The sequence below is a fragment of the Notothenia coriiceps genome, unplaced genomic scaffold (genome assembly GCF_000735185.1).
Source record: "Notothenia coriiceps isolate Sejong01 unplaced genomic scaffold, NC01 NC01_scaffold00021898, whole genome shotgun sequence".
In the NCBI taxonomy this organism is placed as follows: Eukaryota; Metazoa; Chordata; class Actinopteri; order Perciformes; family Nototheniidae; genus Notothenia; species Notothenia coriiceps.
Window position 1 is genome coordinate 502 of NW_011354599.1, and position 12,797 is coordinate 13,298.

Here is a 12,797-nt window from a genome sequence, read left to right on the forward strand (position 1 = left end):
TTTTCACGAGAAAGGTATAATGATCACTTTCATTAAGTTTTGGATTTGATTAAAATGTACTGTATAGCTATATCTGTTATCTTCTGGAGTCAAGTTTGTAAATACTTCAACATTCTTTCCTTTTTTAACTCAGAAATGAGCTTTGATTGTTTTGTAAATGAGGTCTTTGACCATACATTTAAAAAAGGAGAGTACATCTTGTGGTTATACGTAGGAATAAAGTTCCCCTAAAAGGTGAAACATAGATTTTGGTGATTATTTATACTATAGCCTATATGCTTTATAAAGAGTCAAACCAGGAAGGTACAAGTTGATAGGAAGACAACACAAGGGTTAAAATACAGGTTGCACAGGTTTGTTTTGAGCTCTAAGAATTATTTTAAAGTCCCATAAGGTACAAAGCAGTCTAGCAGATTTTCCATGACATTTGTAGTGTTATGTTAGCTTAGTCTTGACTTTTTAATATTTTAAGCAAGTATTTTATAAACTTGACTTTTTTCATATTTCTGATAATATTTGTCATCTTGCAGAAACACGTCCAAACCTTGACTCACTATTCTTATGAATTGGATTTGCGTCATATTCCTCTTCCTCTTCCTTTTTCCAAGGTACAACATGATATTCTCCTGAACTATGGGCATATTTTAACATGAAATGGGTTGCATCATTCAGGGTGATCTACAAGGAAATTGACAGCAAGCCAGGGGATTAGGCAACATTGGGGAAGTTACTCAACAAAAGCAATGTTTAGATGAGTGCTGCTAACATCACCATGAGGTCAAGAGGTGAAGAACAAATATTCCTTTCTGCTATTACGTTCACATGAAACCCCTTACCTTGGTAAACACGTTTCCTTGTTAATGTGAAACATAATCCCTTGCTTTTTACAGGAGGTGTATGGAGGATTAAAAGGTGAAGTGGTGAAACTCAAATTAAAGGTTACCTTGATAGAGAGGTGTGTTGTGGAAGTGAGAACTCAATCTACTTAATCATACTGAGAATCCATTGAAAGCCCACTTCTAAATATCAAGTAGACGTTTCTCATATCAGCCTGTAAATCTGCAATTCTCAAAATTCATCTCACAATCCATCTATTATTTTCTGTATGTTGTATATAAAACCCCTTCATCGGAGATACCCAAATAAAATCGTATGCGCTTGACTTAATCAGGGTTTTAAATTACTATGAAAGGAGTTGTGCAATCTCGCAAAAGATGCCAACTCAGTAGCTTTCCATAGCCGCAAAAGCTCAGAATCTACTGCAGAAATCCAAATTTCCGGGTGAAACAATTCATGACAGAGAATTCAAAGTGTCTAAAGTCCTGAAGGAAACATTTTGGAATATTCAAAATAAGGCTTTCTTTTACAAAATTTACAATGCATTCGTAATAATGAGTGGAACAATAGCTGAATGTGAGTAAGCGCCTTGGAATCAGCATGAGAAATGATAATCCTAAAAGAGCAACAATGAGCAACAAAAGGCATTATGGGATTTAAGGACAGGATTGGAATATACAGTAGATAATGTGTTTTAAGCAATGTGTGACTGGAAGCTGGGAAAAAATAAATAATGAGATTAACTGTTTTACATAAAATAAACGGAAAATAATGCTTATTTAATCAAAACGTTGCATTAAGTTGTAAGAATTGAGCTGGGAGCCTAACGTTAGCCCTTCAGCTAATAATAATAACAATACATTTTATTTAGAGCCGCCTTTCAAAGCACCCAATGACCCCTTACAATTCAGAAAATATACTTAAAAAAGCTTCAAAAGGACAGTAACAGGGAACATGTAGGGAAACAGGGGACATGTAGCACTACAGTGAGTAGGCTGATCTGAACAGGGACGTGAATGTGGTGATTGTGTCAGACTGTCGGATGTGTGGGGGGAGAGAGTTCCGTAGTTTGGGAGCAGTGCAGCTAAAACCCTGAGCACCCATGGTGACTGGGCGTGGGGTGGGGATGGTTAGCAGGCCAGCAGAGGAAGAGCGGAGGGAGCGAGAGGGGGTGTACTCCTGAAGGAGGTCGGCCAGATAGGTGGGGGCCAGGTCGGGAAGGGCTTTGAATGTGAGCAGGACATTTTTGTAGTCAATCCGTATACTTTACAGAGAGCAAGTGCAGTTGGATGAGGAGAGTTCTGAATGATTTGGTGTTGATTGAGGAGTTTGCTGGGAAGGCCTGAGAGGATGGTATTGTCAATGCGGGATGTTACAAATGCATGAACCAGGACTTCAGTGATGGATTGAGATAGGGATGGGTGGAGTCTGGAGATGTTTCGTATATGAAAGAATGCAGTCCGGGTGATGTTTTTTATGTCGGGCGCAAATGAGAGGAAGCTGTCCAGAATAACACCAAGGTTCTTGACTTGGGTGGAATAGGGAACAGGGAAACCGTCTATGATTGGGTCTGGAGCAGAGGGGGGTCGAGCTTTGGAGGGGATGGATTTGGAGCCAACTAGCAGGCGTTTTGCTCCCAATGACCTTAAGGAAGTTACGGCTCATCCAGCTCCTGGTGTCCTGGGGGCAGGTGGTGAGAGAGGTGGGGGGCAGGGCAGTGTTGGGTTTGGTGGATATGTAGACCTGTGTGTCGTCAGTATAACAGTGACATTTGGCATCACGGTGACGGAGGATAGTGCCAAGGGGAAGGAGGTCAATTATGATGAGGAGTGGACCCCAAACTGACCCCTGGGGGACACCATGTGAAACAGTGGAGCAGCTAGACTTGTGGTTATTGAGTTGAATAAACAGTTTTCTGTCTGTAAGGTAGTTGAAAACCAGGAGAGTGCAGCACCAGTGATCCAAAAATCTGCCAGACGCTTATGTCAGCCCTCCAGCTAGCTTATGTTAGCCCTCCAGCTAGATCACTTTAGCCCTACAGCTGTCACATGGTGGATTAAGGCTACATATATTAACTTATAACAGCTGTGTTCTCATTACTTTACAATTTCGAAGAAACAGATTCAACTATGAACCCATTCATTATCTTCCCGTCCACCGAATGCTCTCTTTTTCTTCTGTGCCAGTCCCCACATCCAGACCCTCTTTGCCCTTTTACAACTCCTTTCCCTCCAGTGCAGTCACCTATCCTTCCCCCACTGTTCACCTGTTCCCACTTTTTCATGAGCCCTTTAGATATTTAGCTGGCTCCTTTTCATGAACTCCTCCTCCAGTCTTTGATATCTAGCAGGATTAAATGTATAACGCTTCCGCATCCAACAAGGATTACAATACACTAGCTACATTTCATTTAAAATTCTGCTTCATAAGTGCAGATTTGTACCAAAAGGAGATCACACATTATGACATAAGTATGAAGTCCAGAAAGGCCCCTCAGACTAGGCTGTCAGTAAAAACATTTGGTTTTCAACTATATTTCTAGAGCAGCCTAAAATTAGCTGTTTTGATATGTTTAAGTGTAAACTACGAAAATATCTGTTCAGTCTGGCTTTTATGTTTTATTTTATATGTATTACTATTTTTACACAGTCGAATATCGTTATGATTTTGCCCTCCTTTTCAGTTTTATCCAGATGTGAGTGTTGATCATGATCTAGGTCCTGTTTTATTCATATTTTTTCTTTAAACATCCTAAGTACATTCAGAGGCCTGTAAATCACTTTTTAATGCATTTGATTTGTTTGAAAGGTGTTTAATTATTGGCTGCAGCATATCCTTAAATGGTACAATTCTGTCTGGATTGAATACATTTGGTTCCTATTTCCTTTGCTTTGCACTTGCACAATTTTTGTGCATTTCCTAACATTTGGACTACCTATGCTGTAAAATGAATTATCTCTTCGATTTACACACGGCATCTATTGCACGTCTGTCCATCCTGGGAGAGTGATCCCTCCTCTGTTGCTCTCCCTGAGGTTTCTCCCATTTTCCCCTTTAAACTGTGGGTTTTCTCCGGAAGTTTTTCTTTGTACGATGTGAGGGTCTAAGGACAGAGGGTGTCGTTTTTTCTCAAACTGATATTTTGAACAATCTGTGCTGTTGCATTAGCTGTACAGTGTCTCTACTGTAGGCTATTTTTATTATATGTACAGCACTTTGGCTCGACCAAAAATCGTTTCTAAATATGCTTTATAAATAAAACTTGATTTGATTTAAATTGTATGGCTAATGTACACAAATCTAAACCATGTGCATGATACAATCCTCAAAATATTTGCACAAAGCACCAACATATTAAGCTGTTATATTGATATTTATTTTAATATGTTTTTGTAGACTGATGCTTACTTTTAGACATTTATTTGTACTACTTCTTACAGAAAGTGCAGCAAAACCATCAGAAACAGTTCACAGGGACCAGATTGTTGGCTTGTTGGTTTGTCAAATATTTGGTTACTGGTTCCATGAACATTTTATGATGCAATGTGAATCTCAGAAAACCTAAAGTGAAACCAATAACTATTTACAGCTGTGGAAGTATCCAAAGGAGAGAAAAAAGATAAACATAGATAATTTCAGTGTGAAGAGTGTCAGCGACAAAGAATGATAGACCTGATCATGATTTAGAAAAAAAATAGGCTTTATTTTGAAAAGCGTCAACAATCAAAGAGATCAATCGAACAAACAAACAAACAAACAAATAAACATGTGCTGCCTTATTAGTTCTTCAGAGTTAGCTCAGTGAGACACACACTTTTACAAACTTTCACATTTTAAACTTGTATAACTTCAATAATTCTTCTAAAACAGTAGTACTATAAAAACATATTTGAAAAAAGTCAAAAATATTTAGTTTTTTTGCCACATAGACCTGAATATATAAAATTCAATTTTTAAATAGAGGAAACACTCAGTTATTTGTGTGATCCACCCCTTTCCCTCCTCTTGATGATTGCTGAAGGGGTTGTTCTCAGTTTACACCCTCTTCACTCCAGTGCAGACGGTTCTCTGTGTACACAAATATTTAGATTAAAGTCAATAATGTGTTGAACACTTAACTGAAGTGATGAAAGGTACAAGACACACAGATTACGTTGGCGTCGGTACAACATGACTCAGCGGCTGCGGTTTGTAGCTCACTTCAACTTAATGAGGCTTGCAACAAGGTGTTTTTACAATAACCATTACAGATTATAAACTTGAAAAGATTATTTTAATTTCATTTTCAATTTCATGTCTTTGAAACTTAAGTCAAATGTTGTGTTAAAAATGTTGGCTGGTGTTCTGTAAAATGCTTTAAATTACCACATTTGAAACTCAAACTTTCTTACCATGAAAATGTAGTATTTTTAATAGTTAGAGTTATAAAATATTGGATGAATTGCGTAGAATCACAGTTTGTTATTGTATGATCAAGTGTAGACATGCAGGTTTGTCAGCTTTTTAAACAGACAAACAAAAGCAATGGAACAAGTAGCAGGTCAGATTTGCTGATAAGTAATTAAAATAGTAATGTCATTTTCAATGAGGAATGTGTAACGAACACTTTTCTAGTAACTTGCATTGGCACACATACATTTTTTTCTTGCATTGAGGTTACAAAAATACAATGTTTACACCATGTCCTTTCAAAATGTAGAGCTGAAACATATCTAGAGTCAAGGTACCTTATATTGTTGTTTCTTGCAGAATTTCCTCAGGACTTTCACATGCTTCACCACCCGTTGGACCCACGGTTCGTCAACAGGCACACACAGCTTCCTGCCTGCTCTGGTCACCAAACTGCAAAGAACACCAAATCATCCAGGTCAAGGTGAGATATGATCATGTTTCTGTACCTTGTGAGTCCCACACACACCACCTCAACTCACATCATGGCATTAATAGAGCAGCCATGTCCGCTGATCTGTTGACGGTAGTCTACCACTATTCTGTTATCAATTGCTTTGGGGTTGACACTCAAGCAGCAGTCCATGGGTATCTGCGCGAATGTCACTGAAACACAAATAGGATCAGGTCAGTTTAGTATAAAATGAGATTCCACTACTAATATATACATGAAATGTCCTCAAAGAGAGCATATTTCAACAGCTTAAAGGGGCGCTTTGCTTTCTGGGGTTTTCCCTTTCCTATAGTGTGTTATATAGCTTTTGGTGCATGTAAATGCACAAAGGCTAAAATCCCTGTGTTCCCTCCAGAGGGAGTTTCTCCCTCTCCCCCTTCATGAAGCGCCTCCATTGGACTTCTTTGTTTACATGGGTAACATAGGGAAATCTCAGTAGAACACTTGTGCTTCTATTGGCTAGTGCTTCAACACATTGAATACAAAAATGACGATGTTTAAGCAACTGCACATTTAACATTTAAAAAAGGTTCTCTAGCAGAATACACAATAAAACCTCAAGTTAAGAACATTTTAAAGCATAATAAAATAAAACAAAATGATTGTCCTGGGAGCTGGAGTTTACCTTTCATGGAAGAAATGAATGGTTACGATTTTGCTTTAATCATTACTCCGGCAATATGATATCTTCTCTGAGTAACAAGTGCAGGTACCTTGAACACACGATGCTGTGTCATTACTGACACAACTAAAGTTATTCTTTATTGGTCCTTGTCACCTGACTTGGGTTTCCGGTAGTTCACTTGAACTTTCATTTACTACAAAGAAGGAGCTGAGGAGAGGGGAAAAACAGCAGCACTCCCTCCCTACACCCTCACTGTGTTTGTTTTTGCTCTGGTAGCTTAAATTAAATGCATTGTTTCATTGTCCTGTCACCAAGTGTTGGAACATTTTCACTATTTAAGCGGTTAACTGACCTAACCTGAAATTATTCAAGGTATTAAACTTGATATAACCTTGAAATTATGTATGCTCTCTTATATATTAGCACATTTCTTATCATTTTAACCATGCAAAACGTACTGTAAAACCTTTCTTAGACCATTTTTTTATTCTTTATTTTTATTTTTTATCTGTAGATATAAGCAGAAGAACTTGCCATATTATTTTTTCCCTTCCCCTTTCTCTAAACCACTACCTCTTCTTCAAGTGGAATTGTTCAGATACATCCTGTTCTCTTCTGGCATTGACATGTCCCTATAGGGTCTCTGAGAGGATGCCTTACCTGTGCAGCAGCAGCAGGTGATGAAGAGGATGCAGAAGAAAAGCTTGGTGTCGCCCCCCGGAGCCATGTCTGGTAGCTTAGCTGATGGGGTTGTCTCTTTGTCTCTCTGGAAGCTGATTGGCTGAGCCTGCTGTTCTTTTCAGCACCTGCAGTGGCAAAGTTTGTGAGGCTTCTGTCCTTGATGGCTGCTCTTATATCAGTGTCCACTCAGTTTCACTTTTCATTTCCCTGCCCCTCCTCCTCCTGCTCGGGCTCTTCTGGCCGCTAAGGTCACCTATTATTCCAATTCCCAGCACTATTCAGATTTTCTCAGAAGATTACTTACAGTTTCAGTTCTTTATTGATACAGCATGATGTGACGTTAATTCTTCAAATTATGATCCGTTTTAGAGTAAAAATAAACTGCCAAAAATAATGACAGTAACGGCCAAAACACCAATCTCTTTAAAGAGGTCCACAAACCAATGAGTTACTGTATGTCACTGTTACTTTGTCCACTTGTTATACAAGGAGTTCCAATACCTTTACTGAAGAGCAGAGTATTTCATATGCATCCTGCCAAAAGTACCAGCGTTTCCTACTAGATCCAATTACATTTTGCAATAACAAAGCCAGCATGACTCTTTTTCAGACCACACACAGCAAATATATGAGCTAAAGGGTAAAACGTTCAAGATGCAATGTTATTACAACACAACATACTTTTTAAGGGCAACTGAAGTACAGTACATACCTAAAGTATGACAAAATGTGATCTGGAATGCCCCCACAATCTATAATTTTACTGCATACTAAACTAAAGTAATACTACTTTGACTCCGAAATCTGGGTTTCCTTTCAAATGTAAGCTGCAATCATAATTTAACTCACCATAGTTAGAATTGATCTTCTTAAACAACATCTTGTCCAACAACATACTGTATTTTCCTGCTATATTTTTTCTTCTTTTAGAATTTAATAGCAAATTATAATTTCTCCTGCACTGTTCTTATTTTAACAAGAGGCTGTCACTTTAATGTTTTTATCATAAGAGATAAAAGAAAGATACTGTGCCCTTAGCAGTAAACTTGACTGTAAAACAAGGTTTTTTCACATCAGTGGCGGACTCAGTCTGTCTGAGGAGACAAGGGTGAAGAAAATAAAAAAGGGCACCAGCTGTATGCAGTGGGCCACCAGTGCGACTAATGTTTGTTATGTAGAGTAACCTTTATGACACTGCGTTGTTTATTGTCCTTTTAAAATACACGTTTCATCTACCTTGAGGATACATCTTGAGGATACATCCAGTGCTTGAGATCGCACATGATGATATAACGGTAGGAGAATTAATGTTATTATGGTAAATCCATACCCTCTTTTGTGTTAAACAGAACAAGCACTTGCATTATTACGCAATTTTACATCCTTTTTTTCTGATATATGGTGAAAATATGTATTATATAATATGTATATATGTGAAATATGAGTAACACTTCTCGGAAAAACATTAATTGCAGTGAAACTGATTCTTTGGAAGTTGAGCCTTTATCCCTTCTTCTTGACATCAAATAACTATTTTTTAATTGCTTTGCTATCAGATTACATTATACGGCTGTTGTATTGCATCATCAGTCACACATTAACCGTCGGTTCCTTCACACACTGTAAGGGCCAATGAGGCACTTACAGAGAAGGTTTCCTTTTCTTGTAAATGCCAAGTGGGATGTGTGCCTTATCTGTCAGCTGTATTTACTCTCTTGGAATTTCCCAGCTGAAGTACTTACAGGAAGATATACAAAGTTGTTTGACCTGAGCTGTTGTCTGCAGAGTGAAAGTTTGGCAGGAATCCAGAAAGCAGTTATTGTGTTAAGAGTGAGCATGTCACCTAGGCTGATGGGAAAGGACATGTCTTACCTTCCCTGTGTCTTTGAATACTTTATTAAAATAATTATTTTATGATTCCAACGAGCCAAATGTAAAGTCGTGTGGACATCAAGGCTGAAGCAGATCAATCGTAATAGTTTTCTTTAACGTATGATCATTTAATATTGATCAAATAATTAAAACCTACAGAAAATGTTTTTTGGTCACTTGAGGCACTGCACTCAGTTAACAGGTGGTGACTAACAGTTGAGAAAAGTGAAGTCAAAGCAGAAGGGCCTTAAATCTGCGTTCAGGTTTTAAGCAACAGGGAGACTTAAGTCTGATTGAAAATAACGCCAGACTTCTCACTGGATTGTGTATTGGTAAACATAAGTCCATGGTCTAAATCGCTAGTTTCAAGTGTTCTTCATTACAGTATGTGATCCATTTTTATAAATTAGGATCCCATTTAGGTTAAAATGGAGAACAACGTCCGTGTGGGGCTACCTTGTGATTGACAGGTTGCTACCAAAGCATTATCCACGTTTTGTTCTTCAACTTTTCCAGATTCCCAGTAGTTTTCACTTAGTACAAGTGCTTTGTAGCATTTTTGTTGCCTGAAAGTGTATTTGCCAGTGTTGGTTGAGACTGTCCTCTTGTGTCATTGCTGGATGGCAAATGTTACATTGACTAGATCCATTTGTTATATAAAGTCTATATGAGTAAGCCTAATATAGCCATATCATAACCTCACTCAAGTTAACAAACAGTAGTTTAATGCCAAATCAGCAGTTATTAATTTGGAGTTTTGTTTCAGATCAATTGGTGAGGTCCAGTATTTTATCTACGGCTACCCTCCAAAAAAAACTCCTTGGAAAATGTTAATGTTCTTTAGCAGCTACATGTACTTAGTTCACAAGCTAGTTGTCAACTTGTTATGACTGTTCCAAGGAAGGAAGATAACTTGAGTCCTTTTTTGGTCTTGCTGCAGCCTAAAACCACACAGATGAGAACAAAGCGTGTCAAAACAACAAACCCAGCGCCCGTGAAACTGGAAACATAGCTCGAAGCTTAATGATACTAAATCGCTCGGTAGAACTTGAGTTAGCTACAGGGTCTGGTAAAGATTCTCTGTGGTGATTCTAGCCTTTTGGAACAGCTGTACTTGTTTAAAACATTTTAGCAATGCTTTCTTGCAACTCCATTTGCATGTGATATTGTTGCTATTGCATAAATGTTGATTTGAGAATGAATCAGTCATAATAATCCAATAATATTAAACATTATAACACTCATGTATGTTTTGCTTATAACGGACATCTGCAGCAAATCTGTTCCGGGTAACTAAATGCTCATGGAGTTTATGTCTTATTTTTGGCCTATCTGTGATCCAACAAAGCCCCATGTGCAATGTGGGGAACTCCACAGGATGCTCTTGTACAGTACATTAGGAGTCTTGTTCTTTGGCCTTGAGGACAATTTGTGGCTGTGAGCCCAGAGACGCTGACTCGTAGAAAGAAGCTCATAAGGTCAAATGAAGTTGGAAGGACCACCGCTCTGAAACGCTGAGGTCCCAGCTTTCAGTTTCAGCAGAGATCAAATGTTCTTGGGAAAATCATTTATGCCTGCACAACTGACTGCTTACCAAAATTAGAAGGGCCCTATTCTGCTTTTTAGTATTTCTATTCACTCTCGTGTGTTTTATAGGTTTTTGTGCATGTAAAATTGTAAATGGTCTGCATAGATTAAAATCCCAAAGTTCTTTCCAGAGGGCGATTCTCCCCCACATACCCTCCCACCCCACCTGCCTGAAACGCCTCAATTGCTCCTTTTCCTCCGTGACATAGTGGCATCACTATGTATCACTCACGCTTCTATTAGCTAGTGCCCCAACACATTGTAGGTGATCGGCAATCACAACAGAGCCGGCCAGCTAACCAATCAGAGCAGACTGGGCTCTGGTTTCAGACAGAGGAAAATGCAGTATGAGAAAAATAAAGACCTTTTTCAACATTAAAGTATGTAAACATGTCACAGTAGAGGCACAAAATACAAATATGAACCTGAAAATGAGCATACTAGGGGCCCTTTGAATTGCAATGCAAATTCTAGTCAGGAGAATTACTAAAAACTATGGCTTGTCTTCAGTCTAAGATCAAATTCATATTCCAATGCCCATTTCAACTTAGACTTGTTTTTGAATCTGCTTGCTTTTGTATTTTGTTCATTTTATTTTGTGTATTTCTTATTTTTTTATTTGCTATGGCTTTTTCTAAATTGATGTAAAATGAACTCTCCTGGCCACCGTAGGAAACATATGACATCCATTCATTTATACAGGTATAGCTCAACACCTTTTCTCTCTGTTGATAAGATCTCGTCCAGTTTTTGGTATATTTGAATGTCATTGAAGCTTACCAGTACCGAGACATTGAAGTATAAATACACGCCTTAGTTGAACCCAGGCCATCTGGGTAAAGAAATTGATCTCATCCCTCCTTAACGACCAGCATCATGACAAATATTTGAAGTTCTTAACACATTGCTTATGGAAATGTTCATTTATTTTAATAATTGTTATATTAACTCTAGTGGATGCAGTTAGATGATGTGTGCTAGAGAAAAGAAATCCACTAAAAGTTACAATATATCAAACTTTATTGAGAAACTTTTTTGAAACATAAATCTACTTTTTATACATGGTCATACTAAAATACACTTTAAATCCAACTTATTATAAAATATAAACACATCTTGACAAACATAATTTAGGGACATTATCCTCAGGCACCTTACAGTCTTATGGTTGAAAGAAAACGAACAATTGTACATTTCACTCAATAGATAATAAAAAAATAAAAATTCCTTCACAAATGTATTTTGACCGCATTCACCACAAATGAGAGGACAAATATCAAGAACTGTACATTTAGCTACTGATGATTCACTGGCATGATGAGGGGGTGATTCCTCAAAGATCTTAAAGATAAGATCTTCTCAAACGGTTCGATCTACTAAAGTACGAGACTGAAGCCAAATGGAAATGATTCTGCCGTCTTCTGCCCTCAGTTAAGAGTCGGCCCTTTTCGTTTGTCAGCAGCCTTTTCCCCCAGTCCACTCCTCTCTACACCTGCAGAAAGAAAGAATTTAAAATCAAACTCTTTGTAAAAAAAGGTGCAATATGCCTTCACAGAGGTGCAATCATTATGTTTAAAGTTCAGCGAGAGAATATAGAATGTACCTGATTAGTGATTTCTTTGATGTTTTTGATTCAGCTGTCTAATGTAACTCTTCACCCAGGCTTTATCGTTGGGATGGGAGACGCAGAGGGTTTTTCCAACTTTTGAAACAAACCTGAAAAAGACAGATAAGAGACACAGAGGTGAGAACACTAAACAGAATGCTGAAAAAAACACACAAAATAGGAGAAACCAGCTCCTGTAAAATCACAGGGCATCTCATCAAATTGCTTTATGTTGCCACTAAATGCATACAAATATTTTACATACACAGTAGCGCTGATGGAGCATCCTTGTCCAGCATCCTGAATGGTGTAGCTTTGGAGGATTTGGAGCGGCAAACGCTTCTCAGCAACCTTGATACAGCAGTCTTGGGCAATCTGGGCTGGAAGAACACAGAGAAACAAATTCATCAGGAGAGCACATGTGCATTAAATTAAGGAAAGTGTCCATAGACCTGGGGCTTTATCAATTGAACCTAAGTTACAGGAGAGTACAGCAGGTGAACAGACATGCTCCTTACAGTCACTGTCAAAGCATTCTGAAATACAAATCTATTTTACTGCTAATGCAAATAATGTGTCTTACCTGATGCAAATCCAACGCAGATGACACCCAGCAAAGAGGAGAAGTGCAATTTGAGAGGCCATGTCTCTGTTTCTTCGCAGGTCTGAACTCAGGCTGGTTCTTC

General features: G+C 38.2%; 2 protein-coding genes across 2 annotated transcripts; both read right to left on the reverse strand.

Moving 5' to 3' along the window:
• Window positions 1-4,513: 4,513 nt before the first annotated feature.
• Window positions 4,514-7,203, reverse strand: LOC104953517 (C-C motif chemokine 19-like). Its single transcript, XM_010780463.1, has 4 exons — window positions 7,026-7,203; window positions 5,769-5,892; window positions 5,565-5,679; window positions 4,514-4,905 (listed from the first exon to the last, which is right to left on the reverse strand). The coding sequence occupies exons 1-4, from the start codon at window positions 7,090-7,092 to the stop codon at window positions 4,873-4,875; spliced, it is 339 nt and encodes a 112-aa protein (XP_010778765.1). The 5' UTR covers window positions 7,093-7,203; the 3' UTR covers window positions 4,514-4,872.
• Window positions 7,204-11,507: 4,304 nt separating this feature from the next.
• LOC104953518 (C-C motif chemokine 21-like) lies at window positions 11,508-12,791 on the reverse strand. Its single transcript, XM_010780464.1, is given in 5 exon segments — window positions 11,508-11,997; window positions 12,109-12,221; window positions 12,377-12,491; window positions 12,695-12,728; window positions 12,730-12,791. Coding segments are annotated over 4 exon segments (285 nt in total). The 5' UTR covers window positions 12,757-12,791; the 3' UTR covers window positions 11,508-11,997; window positions 12,109-12,112.
• Window positions 12,792-12,797: the final 6 nt, after the last annotated feature.

Bases quoted from the DNA above. Each gene is read 5' to 3' on its own strand.
- LOC104953517 (XM_010780463.1), bottom strand. From the start codon at position 7,092: ATGGCTCCGGGGGGCGACACCAAGCTTTTCTTCTGCATCCTCTTCATC. The intron at 5,893-7,025 runs GTAAGGCATCCT...TTTGTGTTTCAG, and splicing joins CACCTGCTGCTGCTGCACAG to TGACATTCGCGCAGATACCC. The intron at 5,680-5,768 runs GTGAGTTGAGGT...TGTTCTTTGCAG, and splicing joins TGCTCTATTAATGCCATGAT to TTTGGTGACCAGAGCAGGCA.